General features: G+C 37.7%; 1 protein-coding gene across 1 annotated transcript in view; it reads right to left on the minus strand.

Annotated features, from left to right (window-relative positions):
• Nucleotides 1-15,336, minus strand: part of CHID1 (chitinase domain containing 1) — a 94,731-nt gene that overhangs the window by 71,179 nt on the left and 8,216 nt on the right. Inside the window, exons 7-8 of the mRNA XM_021555174.2 lie at nt 14,925-14,986; nt 5,687-5,779 (exon numbers count right to left, since the gene is read on the minus strand). Of these exons, the coding sequence (XP_021410849.2) occupies nt 5,687-5,779; nt 14,925-14,986 (155 nt within the window). The remainder of the gene's footprint in view (nt 1-5,686; nt 5,780-14,924; nt 14,987-15,336) is intronic.

Here is a 15,336-nt window from a genome sequence, read left to right on the forward strand (position 1 = left end):
TCAGTCAGGTGGAAAGATGACAGGGAATCTTTTGTGTCATGTGCCCTGTTTCCCTAAAAGGTTTGTACCAGGGAAGGTAGGGTGTGAATCCTGTAATCCATTCCTCTCTTTGACTCCTGGATAATCCTCAACCAATTCACCTCCTTGTGGAGTTCCCTGAGGGTTTTCCAGTTCAGGAAACCCCCTGGGCAGCACACTAGAGTGCCCCACTACAGATCTTGCTGACAGGGAAGCCTCTCACCTCAGCACCTGAGTTTGCTTGTTTACCTCACAGTTTACTCTCTCTCATTTACAGATTCTGTACAATATCAAGAGATAAAGAATCATCTGTCAATCAAGAAGCAGCTACTGTCTTGTAGCCTGAAAAGAGGTGTGTTAAAAGGATATTCATCAGACAGGGCAAACTGCCTAGTACATATTCTAACCATCAAAATGTCAATAAAGAGTATAGTATTTTATTATGAAGTGACACAACCAATGCCCTTTTTACTTTTATTTTGCCCAAAAAGGATCATACTTCAGGGGATTATAATAGCCCAAGGAAAGCATTCACTAACAACCTAAATACAGGGTTATTTAACACTGTGTTAAGAAAATGAATGGCTTTTAATGAGTGTATACTGAGACTTAATGTATTTATATCATATGTCTAAATTCTGTAATAAACTACAAATGCCAGGAAGGCAATGGTTATGCAGCCACAGACAGATTGAGAACCCCTGTGAAGGAAACCTACAGCTTCCAGGAACTTTTTGTCTTTGTTCTTTCTCACAACAGCAAGAAACAGGAAAATTACTGATGCTCCCTCCAATGATAGCTTATGTAAATAAACCTTATTTTCTTTACTCATTGTTTTCTTGACAGTAATCGGGAAACACAGTGAAAAAATGGTTGCTCAACCTGGACAAAACATGCAATAATCTAATCAAGTAATATTAAATTTACTTGCAGATATACAAGAGTTACTATACAAAGTCTCAATTTTTGCTTTGAGAATACATTCCTAATATTATAACAAATTTGAGTACAAAGAAACCAAATAACCAACCCAATGCCTATGACTTCTGAGAACAGGTGCAACCAAATTTCAAGGTCCATTTGCAATATTTATTTTTTCCCCCAACATAGTAATGCAAGTGCATATTTAGGCAAAAAGGTAGTTCACTCCAGCACAGCTATCCTATTTGGAAAGAGGCTTGTGGGTATTCTCAGCCAGAGAGAAAACAAAGGTTTCTAACCAGGCAAAAGCCTGGGAAACAGCTGGGAAAGAAAGTAAATAATTCTTTATCTCTCCTGTTGTTCACATTGTTTATAGATAAGTTCTGCCACTGTGCGTCAATCACTGCACACCAATGGTTTGAGATGTTTTTACTTCAGGACCAATAGAATTGGTTCAGACAAAGCTCTCTATAAAAAGAGCGGTGTGTTTTAAATAAATGAGAGTTCTACTCTCAAGCCTTCTGAAGTGGAATTATTTCATACCGTCCTGCCTCAACGGCATCAGCTTTTGAAATCTGTATAAAAACATTCACACATCTTTTCCCAGTATAATTTCTGCAGTACAATAAAACACTGAACTGCATATATTTAAGGCAGAAATTTAATCAAGCCCAGGATTAGTAAGACCAATGGAGTTCCTCACCATCAGCAATGGACATGAATATGTGTGGCTACCCACTGACATTATGGAAATGATACCCATAGTTTATACGTGCATCAATGCAAATGCACGTTTAAAGCAGTAAAACTCTAACTTTTTGAGCCATTCTGTTGAAAGACAGAGTGGAAGTCTTCAGCAAATCATCTGCTCTAGCAACCACTTACACACCACTGCAATCCTTGCATGCCTCTTCAGACATCTTCAACTGCATAACTCCAGTCCACAAGGGAGAATTACACACATAGACACTTCAAAAAGAATAGCTTTGGCTCCTGCTGTTCATCTCTCTTGTAAATCATTTACATTTGCAGGAACATCATGCAATTCCTAGACATCAAGTGGATGAAAACACTATCTCAATCTCTGTTTTCCACCATGGGAACTCTACAAGCATTCTCTGTGACAGTAAAGCTTGCTAGAGAGATTCCTGACTCCTAATCAACATCCGAACACATTTCCAACTCTTGATTACTCTTGCTTATGCCAGATAAACTGCCTCTGGTTAATGTTGTGAAAAGCTATAAAATGTGTGGATTTAAAAAGAGTTAAGTTTTCTTTTAGTCCAGAACATTTTACAAGCAAACCAAAATCCAAAGGCACCACTTCAGTTACTAAAGCATGGTTCAGCAGAGGATTGATCTAATTTTTGTTGCAAAAGTTGAATTTGAGAAGTTAAACAGATGATCCAACACGTTCTCTTCCTACATCCCACACTCAATCTCATGTGCAGTGTTGCATTTTCCAGACGGGTTTTCCCTCAGCAAAATGGTATTTTTAGCTCTTAAGTGTCTCCTTTCAGATAGCATTTGCTGACAGACTGCTTTGATCTTAACGCATATCAAAAGAGTCTAAATTACAAATTCCTAAATAAACTGCTTACATTTGACTATGCTCTCTTTAAATTTTAATCAGGGTAGAACACAAAAGGGACAATGTTTCAGCTCCTAACATCCCAATTGTGTAGGATATTCCACATACTGCTCATGTCTCCTTTATCAGTCCATTGCCAGCTGCTGAACTCTGATATATTATGTGATTCTTGATGGTACTTATTTTCATGCCTTTTTCTGTATTTTTGATTAACAGCCTACAGTGATTCCACAAACTAAAGAACGTAAGATGCATTAAAGCACACTTTCAACCACTTGGAAGTCTTAAAACCCAAAATGAATTTCAAGTCACGAGATATTTAATACAAAGTATGAGGTGCTTTTCAGTTCAAGCCTTGTATCCTATAAATCAAGTATTTTCAAGTACAGCTGCTATCCAAAAAGCCAAGTAAGGTAGAAAGAAAATTTCAGAATTCTGATTGTTGATATCATTAAATCAAATATATTTCTAAGCTTTAAAATATACATGGACATTGTGAGTGTTTTAGGATGTTTCTGTAAGTTATGACTCTATTTGCAACAACCTATTTACTCAAAAACTTTTGTGTTTTCTCTAGTTAATGCAATAAGAACACAAACAGAGAAGACAGACAGGTGGCTTATGTAAGATTATTGATGGAAAAGAATGTGATTAATGAATTCTCCTGGGCTATAAAGGTTTATGGATAAATCCCAAAAACTTTAGGAATGAATAAAGATATATATATATAATTAGTTTAGAGAAATGAGACTTTCAGATTCTTTTATATAAATTACAGCTGTTATTTCTCACAGTTCCTCTACAAACAGGCCATTTAGGAACAGGCATGTATAACTTATTTCAGGTTAAAAATTGCACTTTAAATAGGCATCTCTTTCCAGCTCTCATAGTTCATCCCTAAATCCCAGTTCAGAAAGATTTCAGAAATGTGACCTGACTATTGTGTCAATATGCAGGACAGCAGGAGGAAGCAACGACAACACAAGATCCAAACTTGAGTGTAGTGTTCAATCCAGAAATAGTCCTGAAAAATAGTTATCTTAAAAATGCAAATTCTTGTCCAGGCAAAACATGTTTAAGAATACAGAGGTATTATAGAGGCTCTAACTCTTGTTTAGGGACTTTTAAAAAATAGACTATAGAGCCCCACATAACTTATAGAAGCAAATCAAACTTAGGTTCCTCTGGCTGACCTTGGTAACATCAATGGGTATCACAATGAACAGAAATGTTGAGGTTTATGTTATTCTCCAGTTTCGCCCTACCACCCAAATCACAAATGCACTTCAAACGTGAACAGTGTTTATAGAAATTATTTAAATTCTACCAGAGCATGCATTAGCATTTTAAGAAGCATCTGTGTGATGCAGTGACTAATAAGGCATTTTAGAAAAATGTTTTGAAATTTCCTCTTTTGCTTTACCTGCAATAGATTAAAATTAATAGCAACAGAAAATTACTTTTTAAAGTAACCATCAATTGGGATGAGATGTAGGACATAAGAGGGCAGCATGAAAGACTGGAATAAATGACAGACAGGAGATTAGACACACTAATTTCGCATTATTTTTGATTTAACCATATCAGAAGAAACTCAAAGTACTTGTTAGCACCACTGAAAAGTCATGTGATGCAAAGGCATACCAGCACACAATTTTCCAGAGAAATCTGCAAGGAATTAAGAGGATTAATGTTCCTGAGCCAAGGTAAAAGAATAGGTGCTTGAGGGATATGAAGGAATATCCTCAAAATGCAGCTAGGCCTTCAGTCCTTTAAGTAAAGGACTCTGCACAGCTAATGTTTTACAAAACTCTACTTTAGCAACTTACATAGAATTTATTGTTTTCTTTTGCCACAGTCTTCAACACATTGTTTCTTTCTCTCTGCCTATCAAAATTGGGTGGGCAGCCCCACACAGGAAGCAAAGGGATTTTTGCATTAAACTAGCTACTTCTCGTAAGCATATAAATCAGTTATTGCATGAAACAGGGGAAAATATAAAGAAACAAGAAGTACCCTCAAGTACATACTTCACAGGAAACAAACTGCAATCAGATTTCAGGCAGCTATTGAAGAACAAAATTAGGTAGATATTGTTCTGGGCTTACAGTCTTAAGATGGTAGGGAGTACCTATATTCAGGATTTGGTTTGGATGGGGTTGCATTACTAACCGACAGAAGAGGTAACACCACAGTTATAGGGCAGATGTTAACTGAACTCAAGACAGAGACAACCTTTTAGTCACCTGCTACAGGATCCCTGAATCTTTTCAGCCAGATGCATTTAAGTCTGCACAGATAGCTGTAAGTATAAATGCTTTATTTCCCCAACATGCTATAGGACCTCCTCATAAAACTCAAAGAAAACTTGAGGTCATTGTAGAGAAAAGTCCGGCCACAGAAGCAACATTTACCAGACTGCTCAGGCATTCAATTTTCTCAGCCTATTTGGCACTTTGAAAATGAATGTACGCTGAAAGATGTGACAGCCTACAAGAAGTTTAGGAGGCTGTAAAACACTATCCTGAAACTGTGCTGTTGAACTCATAATCTGTACTAGCTGTGAGCCTATCCATATTGCTGTACAGCCCAAAGTGAGAAAAATAAGAAACTGTCATATTTTTCATTAGCTGTCTACTGACTCTCATTTGAAAAAGTACCTAACAATGCTTCTCTGTTTGACTTACATTACTGAGTTTTCATATGCAGGCAATAGGGTTGCTGAACATCTTAAAGGAAGGAAGGAAATTTGAGGGAAAAAAAAAGTCTTGCATTGCCAACTATGCAATTGTTAGCCAACTGTGCACTTGCAGCTGGGAAAGCCAACCACATCCTGGGCTGCACCAAGGGAGGGAATTCTGCCTATCTTCTCTGTTCTCATGACACCCCAGCTGGAGTGTTGGGGAGAACAAGGTCCAGCATAGCACCTCTCCTTGTTGGCTCCTCTATCACATCAAAAATTACGAAGTATGTATGAATGCACATACTTACTAAACTATTCAGTGCAACATGCATGGAGGAAGGACTACCAATCAAATGCAAATAATTTATTCTTCTTTTAAACTGTACAGCTTTGAACAAAGCTTTGAACTTACTGTTTATCAGACAAGAAAGTATTTCTCACATGAAAACTGCCATCTAAAGAGGAATACTCACCCTGCTGCAACTGCAGGAGGGATGACCAGTATAAGTTTAAGTTGTGCTTCATGCAGAGCTTCAGAAAGGTGAGTGAGCAAGTGAATCAACTCCCTGAAAGAGAAATATACTATTAGAGGGAAAAGCAGGAAAACTGCTGCTATATATTGACAAAAACAAGTAACAATAGTAATAATTGAAAAGATGCAGCTGGCAAGAGAGACAAACACAATTTGTTGCAAATTATCATAGCAGAAAAAAACAATTAGAAAGATTAATCAGGTTTACTCTTTTCAAGAATTATGAACACTGCACTGCTTGAGACAGTCTTAGTTTTATTGAAACCTTGGGTTCTAAGTGTTTCTTAGTTTTATTTTTTTTTTAATTATGCATTGTTAGCAAATAAAACAAGACAGCCTACTTTATCAGAGCAGGTCAATTCTTGAGGTCATTTTTGGTGAAAATAATTAGATCAATAGAAGAACCAAACACTACTCTGAAGAAGTAAATTTTGAAGAAAAAGCTGCCACTGTGTTGCTGCACACAAGATTTTGTGAAGATACTTTCACAGCAGAATATGCACTCTACAGGGGCTATTTCTGAGGCCTGTGTTTAGAAACATTTCTTCTGCTTTTTTTTTTTCCTGTATAAGTAATATTTTTGTTTCCCCATACTACACTGTATACCTACAAAATATGTGTGACAATATTGTATTTGGAAATAGCATCTTCTGTCTGTATCATTTAAATTCCACAAAAGCTGATTTTCATATCCATATTCTTGGTATTTCAATAGCAAAATAAACTTTCAAATTCTTAGGCAAACTGGTTTTAGCACTCCTAACTGGAAGGTTGATGTTAACAGAAAAACCTTCAATCTGCAGAAACAAAGTTTAGTGTCGCCTTAAGAGGATCCAAGATTACCTTAAATTTGCACTACAAACATGGCTCTTCTGAGTGCCTTTCTTAAGTCATTTGAGTCTTCAGAACGAAGTTAACTTTCATATTTTTCACCTGGCCACAAGGATCCACAAACACAGTCAGATGGTATTAGTACAGAACTCTAGATCTGTTTAGGGCTACACTTGAACCACAACCAAATAGAAAGCAACTTCACCATCCATTCCAGGAGGCTTGAAGTGCTTAAGCAGGAAAGGCAGAATAGACAAAAGCCACTATGCAAGCTCTTTGCTCCACTTAAACTGGATTAGACCTGAACTCTCAGAAAAAAAATCTTGGTACTGTCATGTCTTTCAAGGCAGTATAATTCTAGATATATTCTCCTGAAGCTATTGCTCTTCCTATATAATTATCAATCACAGTGATTATACTTGAAACACTATCCAAAGGTAACCAAGTATTTCCATTTTCCCTGAAATGGTTTGATGCCTGATGAAAACTTCCTAGGGCCTACAAAAGCCATTACTCTCAAAATCCTGGCAAGCAAATAAAGCATGTTTTATCACCTTTCCAATACTAGCAATATTTTGTGCTTACAATTTTAGAGCTAGCTGTGCCGGACAGCCCTTAACAATGAACTATCACACTGCCACCTAGAGTTCTCTTTTTGGGGAAGACATGGGATTACAGAAATCAGCTTTTGGGTTGTCTGCAGCATGTATTTCTACGATTCTTGCTCTGGGAAGCCAACAGCTTTCCCCCCTGCTACTTTACCACATGCATTCCACGTTAGGAGTGCCACTCTTCAGACACAACAATTATAGAATAGAAGAATCCTTTTCCATAGGAGCACATTAAAAAATTACAACACTAAGCTAAACAGACATTTATTGACACAAACATATACATCTATCACAACTCCCACATGACATAATCTTATCAAAAACTATAATCAGTATTAAAACTAGGTAACCAAGCTTTCCCACTCATTTCTTCCTCATGGCTTAGTCACCCTTTTAACTAATTATGCCTGAACTACAGTATAACTCAACCTTTATTAGATGTCAGACATGCCATATGTAAGATAAATTTGACCAAATAATAAATTCCTCTCGTCTTGAGATTATTACAGTGTTCATCAGCAAGGATCTCTCTTCTCTGCCTGGCTGGCTTTGTTAGCTGTAGGAGCTTTGAGAACTCTACTCCATGTGAAACATTTGCTGACTTTAACTCTTGAGACTATGAAAGGATAAAAAGAAGGGTGGGATAGGACAAAAAAACCCTAGCATAGGTATAGAACAAGATAACAACTTTTCAATTTAGAAACAAGGTTAAGATCCTCACTCCCATTCTGCACAGGCAAAAACTTATCCACAAAGGCAGTGACACACCCACAAAAACAGTGACTGCAAAAAAAGTCATATTTTGAAACATATAAGTGTAGACCCATAACCTACAACTGTAAACACAGAACAGAGATTTGTGGCCTGAAAAAGGGGTGGGAATGCAGTTTGGACTGTTGGTACACTCAGGACTCTAGAACAGGCTACATATAAACAGCCACTTCCTATCCTCCCCCCACAAAATTCAATCAGTATTGATCTGGCTGAAAAATAATTACCTTCAACTTGAAGGAGGTCAAGAAGAAAAAGGACAGCTGCACAATTGCAGATTCTTGCTCAAGAAACCCAAATTAGTATCTATTCACTAACCTGTCAAGCCAGGGTTCTGGGTCCTGAAAACTTTCTGGCAAATCAGGCAGGATTAATGGCTAAAGACTGAATGTAGGCTCACTTCCATGTGCTGGCCAAGACAGATGAAATAAATCAAATGTGCACTTTTCCCCTCTCCTCCAAAGAGCAAGAGCACAATGTTCATTTATTGTGCTATAAATTAAAACTTTACTGTGTCTCAACAGTGTTTTTTAGTGTTTTAAATGCAATATTCTCCAATGTTACCATTGGCAATTTTGAAAGAAAAGCTGCTGACTTTTAAACATTATAATGAGGTACAGGAAAGTAGGAATAGAATCAATCTTTCTAAAAAAGCTTCATTAAATATTTACCAGACACTTCACTATAGTAAAGTTTAACTTCAGAGTAGCTACTGAAATATTGGCAGCTTTAGGAGTCTATCTTGAGCTAAGGTCTACTTCATTCACACTGTTTCAGGCCTTCACTTATCATTACTATTTGGTAGTTCAATTTTCCAAGTGTTTATGATTTTAAAGTACCTTGTCCCCTATAAAGTATGCAGACCTCCAAATTTTCATCATCCATAGTTTGTGGCAAGCTTATTTTTCCAAAAATCACTTTTTCCAGCATTGCTGGTCTACTGTGTTTTTAACACCTTTTAGAACAGTTTACTTCAGTGCACAAGAGTGGGATGTCAATGCATTTGAAAGGCCTTGCAGAAGATATGAAAGGTTTTCACACCTTCCCTTCAGTTACACCATCCTTCAAAGCTCTGCAGCTTTCCAACATCAGCAACCTTTCTGCATAAATTGGGAGTCACTGCTCCCTAAAATTTATGCCTTGTCAAGAAAATTGGACAAAATAAAGCTGTCTACTTGAAAAAGAAATTGCCCTTTTCTGCCATTTCACTGCCTAGTTAATACCAAGAAACTGGAGTGAATTATGGCAAATCTTTGATTAATAGATTAATTTTTCAGGGACTAACATGAAGGATACAACTACCAGAAGAATTTTTCCTCCTATACTCCTACCAACATTAATAAGATGCCTGAAGGTCATCTTCTGCATAGAGTGACCAAAAAAATCATGTTTTTCAGATTGATTCTGTGTGATGGCAGTGCCATCTGCGAAGTAATTCTGGACTGATCAGAATATTGTGTGCATTTTTATGTAGCCTGTGAGAGTATTATGAGTATATTATGCCTTTTTCACAACATATCCAGGTCTTTGGAGAAAAATAAACCCACACAATAAACCCACAATTGAGATTAGTAAGTGAGACATGGTCTTGTCTAGCTGTTAAGTAAATAATCAGGAGAACCTTTGCCTGCTCACATCTCAATATTTCTGCCATGTACATTTCTAAACTTAAATGACAGGAAATTAATAACTTGAAATATTGCATTGCAAAATCAGGCAAGAAAGTTTTAGAAAAAAAAAAGAGTTATTTAAGAAGAAGTAGGTTTAAACTATAAGAAGCCACAAAACAAATTAGAGTTGAGGTATCATCTGCATAGGCTATCTTAGCCCATTTAGATTTCTATTAGGAGCCTACTTTCCTATGTGTTAGGGTAAGAGGTGGGCAGCTGAACCCTTTTTCACTGTGCAATGATTGCTAGTATGAAAGGAAGCAGCATCAGTTAGATGCAGTCTTTCACCTCCCATTAAATTTGATGCCACTCTGATTTGTATATTAATAATTCTATTCCCAGAAAACACAGGAAAGAAGTAGGTACCAGTGTTACAGAGGGTACTTCAAAGTATCCGTATTAGACATCTGCAAGAGCCTGAAGTGGTCACTATAAAGCCCCCAAAACAGACCCCCCCACACATATCAAAGCAATTCAGGTTCTTCAGATGGATGGGTGTTAATTCTAAAATTAAGAACTTAAATGGAAGATCCTAATGCTATTTTCAACATGTGAAAGTATACATAGCGTGCACTGCTGTGTAAGACTCGAGACACCAAGGCTCCTATGTGAACAGCCAGAGAAGAGGCTGCTCAGGATATCTAACATGAAAGCAGGCAGATACATCCAGGCACATAATTCTCTTATAAAAATTTATAATGTTGATAAATTAACATTTAATGAACATGCAAAATAAAGAGCAAAAAGGACTTATATAATTTAAGACTTGAGTCTGCTAAGCATTACAGAACAATTCTATAACCCTAAACTAGAATGATTGAAAAATCTTTGTTCTAGAAAAAACCCAAACTAGTTTGAGTTAGTTCTGCTTAAGAAGACATAAAACAGAAGATATGTAGTGAGCCTGAAACCACAGAATTTCATGTTTTAGTGGATGCCAGCAACTTAACTTCTTAGCAACATTTCACCTCATCTGTGATGCCAGCTAGAATAAACAGGAAACTGAAGACTCTTAGATAACTCCTTGGACCTCAAAGGAGAAATTTTCATTAATTTCTAAAGTTGACTTGAGTACCCCAAAAGAGAAAGGTTTTCTAGAAGCATGCAAAGGGTTGAGAGAAGTGTCTAAGCTTATCTAATTTTAAAAGTGCTCAGAGATCACAGGTTCTTAAAGAGGTTGGTCACAGGATTTATGTGTTACTGAAGAGCTAGCACTGTTAACCTGTTAGATGAAGATTCTTACATAATTTAATCATCACAAAGTTTTTAGGCAATTCTTAAGCCTCAGTATCAAGGGACTGCATGTGCTATGAAAATGCCCATCCAATATTCAGGTTCAGCTATTGAAAAGTGGTATCTTATGGGACACTTACTCACCTGAGATCAATTGAGAAGAGACCTTCAGCTGCAATTAATTCAGCTTTCTGATATATGAAGTAGTTTTTAAATCATAGCCCAGTTTCTTGGTGAGTTATGACTCTAATTACCAGGTTTTCAGATTCTTTTGCAGACTCACCTGCTTCTGGGGGCACTCTGCTAGAAATTATGACTGCACATTGTCTTCAGAGAGCGGATGCTGATTTTGTAGCTGAATCTTCGTATCAGGCACAAATGTTCCATAAGGAAATCCTGTCCTTGTCATTTTAAGCTGGATAAAGAAATCTGTGCTGTATCAAGTGTTCCTGCACCACTAGTGCAGTGCATTGGATGGGATCTCAGATCTTTTCCATGACACAGTTAAAAACATTACAGGAATAATTTCCATAGCTTTCCTCCCAACATAGATATATGAAATATATAGAATAATTGAGTGCCATTTATTAATATAATGGCTAGGTAGGCACTTAATTTAAGTTCTGAAAAATGAAAACCATAATGATTCTCTGTGTAATATTTCTCCTAGATCGACACCACTGCTCTAACATTGCATAAAGCAAGCTGGCAGCTGCAGTGTATACCATACATTTTTATGCACCTGTGTTGAGTTTCAATAACCTGTTCTAACTGCTTATGTGAGATTATTCCTTGTATGTCAGGGAAAAAAGGGATTTATTTTTATTTTATTTTAAACTAAAACATGTTCACATTAAATAACTTGAATAAACTCTATTAGCTAGGCAGGTCTCCTTATATTATCAGACTGCTCTGAAAGTAGTTTGAAGGCAACATATCTGTTCCCAGGAGCATTATTATGATCTTTTGTCCCTTTAACTAGAAGCAGGTTAAACTACTTCCAGACATTTGCCCTTGAAGGATCTGAACCAGGAAAGCCTACACTTGACCTAAGTTATGATAGATGCTTCATTTGGAGCATGCAGAAATACCATCCTACAAGCACTTCACATCTCCAAAGGATTAGGGTTCACCTCTGTGCTGACATCTCCTGCGAATTAATCCCCACCTTTCCAAGGTTAAGAACTTGCTTTACTACCGGGGTTTGCCACTTTCGAAAGACACAGCTGAAGGAAGATCAGGTGTTAAATGTATCGTGACTCGCGTTACAATATTGCCACTCTCTGGGCTAAAGGAGGCATTGCGCTGCTCCAGCTCTTCAACAACTCATGCGAAGGAAAAGACTGTCCATGCTTACCCAGAAAAATTCTGCTCTGCTACTCAAAATGAAATTAACTGATCCCAAAGTAATAGCACTCAAAGTGCAAAAAAAAAAAAATACAAGCTTGCCAACGTAATAAATTAACTTAATTTTTCCCCTTCTGTTCTAAGAAGTTGTTCCCTCCAAATACATTATTAGGGAAAACTCCTGGGCACTGGATAGCCAAGCCATTGAGTTTCAAAGCTAGTGATAGGAAAACACAATCTCAAAATGAAGACAATGGTCCCACAACTTAAAAGCATCATAAGACAAAATTACCATGTAATGCTGTGAGTTTCACACATTCACAAAACAGCTTTAACTGCACACTGAGCCCAGCTTCTGTCTCAACTGGCATAATTCAGAATGCTGCAAGCCCAACCCAAGGCACTGTTCAACTTAAATGCCCTAACCATTTCTAGGGACACAGCAATAAAAGGAGGAAAAACACACTGATGAGTTTCCAATAAAGCCCTTAGATCAGGTCTTGAAATGGAAGAAAATCTGCAATTCCTAACTTGTTTCCCTTTATGCTTTTGTGACAAAATCTCACATTTAAGTTAGGATAAGTGTTGTTCACAGTGACCACATATGATTACACATACCAGTTACCATTATATGGTGTGAAAATAACCCTTTCCTTTTCAGAAATTATGGAAGATACTTCCCACTCCTTTCTATGAATAACAGACAGATAGGGAATGAAAGTGGTGCTTCACCTAAATAACACTCAGGTAACTGAAGGCTGAGGCAACTAAACAGCAGTATCTCCTGTATAAACAGTTTTTATGACACCTGTTTTTCATAGTGTCCTTCTGGACAAAATGTCCAGCAGTTAGGTAAACTGTGCTGCGGAAAGGGCCCTGGGGCTCCTGGTTCTGTGAGAAGCTGGCTCTCAGTCTGCAGTGCCCTGGCAGCCAGGAGGGCCAAGCCTGTCCTGGGGACATCAGGCACAGCTGGGCAAGGGAGGGGACTGTCCCCTCTGCTCTGCACTGGGGCAGCCTCACCTCCAGTGCTGGGGGCAGTTTTGGGTGTCACAATATTAAAATGAGCTGAAACTATTAGAGATTGTCCAAAGGAGGGGCATGAGGATGGTGAAGGCCTTGAGGGGAAGCTGTGTGAGGAGCAGCTGAGGTCACTTGGTCTGCTCAGCATGGAGGAGACTGAGGGCAGACCTCATTCCATTTACAACTTCCTCATAAGGGGAAGAGGAGGGGCAGACACTGGTAACAGTTGTTGCATCAGGGGATGTTTAGATTGGATATTAAAAAAGGTTTTCCACCCAGAGGGTGCTTGGGTACTGGAACAGGCTCTCCAGGGAAGTGCTCACAGCACCAGCCTGACAGAGCTCAGAAAGTCTTTGGACAACACACATGGTGTGACTCCTGGGGATGGTGCTGTGCAGGGACAGGAGCTGGACCCAATGATCCTTGTGGATCCCTTCCAACTCAGCTTATTCTGTGATTCTGTGAAACAACACTGTTTTAGACCAACATTAGTCCTGGAAGAGAGCAGTATTTCTATCATGCCACAAATAGACTCACCCTGGGGCTAATAGTGTTAGTTAGTGCTTATGTGTTTCATTTGCAATACAGTACTTTCATGCCAGCATGTTTACAATTATCTTCAGTGAGTCTTAAAATGACAGTTACACAGTCTGTCTTATATGTTAACTAATAGGAAAACTGCTGATTTTACTTAAATACAGTATGCATAGTAAATAAAATGACCACTACCACCCACTTCTGACTGGCAGTTAGTCATTGCTTCAGTCACCTTATTGGCTACTTTATTAAGACACTGCACTAGGTTCAGAACTCAGGATACAGATAAGCTCTTACGAGCAACCTGGAAAATTACCTAATTATAAGCAAGAGCATATAGCTGAAGGATTACTCATTGCAGGGCAATTGATGGAGCCCTTTACAAAGCTGAAAAGATTCTGTAGTTTCCATTTTTTGTTTCCAAGTGTTAATTTTATAGAAAAAAGGTAGGACTGCTAATAGCACACTCAGTTTGAGAAGTAATACATGCCATCAGTCAGCAGCATTTGCCCTAGCCAGAATAACCTGAAGTAATCATTTTTTGAAAGGTGAAAGCCTTCCATAATGAAGTCTGCATTCTCTGCAGCTTTCTTGAAGCTATTTTCCCCCAGACATTTTAGGCAACAGAGATCTGTAAGAAACACTGTGCTTTAGAGAAAAGGATGCCTGAATGTCCTGAGAAACTAACCCAAAATCTTCAGATTCCTGCATTGAACCATAATTTCACCACCATATTTTGCCTTTTCCTCATGAAGTAGAAGTTTGGCTTTAGGTCTTGAAAGTATCACACTGTTCCAAGCCTCACCCAGTAACCCAAACCAAACACTGTTATGATAAAGGCCAGTGCCAATGTGGGAGTGAGTGTGCAACTGTACAGGAACTCTTTAGCTCTCGTACAAGTTACATCATGCAAAACTCAAGAATGAAAGACTAACATGGCCTGATAAACCCACTGTGAGGGTTATGATGTAATCTTTGATCATATGTAGAGTGAGGTAAACCCCTCTACTTCACTGTAAGACAAGCAGAATAACGTTTAGTTGTTCTAGAATTAAGTGTATTTATTTATAAAGACATATTCAAATCAACATGGACAAATTAAAAGGATGCTTTAAAGGAGCTGATTTTTAGGAAATGCTTCCTAGAGATTTATACTCACGTTTGCTTTTGATTTCCCAGTTGACTCCACACTTCAACTACAAAACCATCAAAATTTTCATTCTAAATAAAGAGAATTATCAACAACACATAGTTAATGACCATGCAGTTATTTTTCCTGTACTATTACAGATGGAACATGCTTTGTATCCTTACACCAGATTCATCGTTAACACAGTATTTCATGGAGAAGACAAAGAGAAATTTAAATCATTTAACAAACACAAACATGCAAAAGTTGAAAATCTCTATTAGTTATCCATTATATCTATTTTTACAGAAAAAGCCAATATTGTATTAGGAAAATTCAGACACTAATGAAAGGTAGATGTTAAGCAAATGATTTGACACACTTTTACTTGTATATCAGGGAAAAAACTCATTCTCTCTTGAGTCTGAAGACGTAAATGCTA

This window comes from Lonchura striata, chromosome 6 (genome assembly GCF_046129695.1).
Source record: "Lonchura striata isolate bLonStr1 chromosome 6, bLonStr1.mat, whole genome shotgun sequence".
NCBI lineage: Eukaryota > Metazoa > Chordata > Aves > Passeriformes > Estrildidae > Lonchura > Lonchura striata.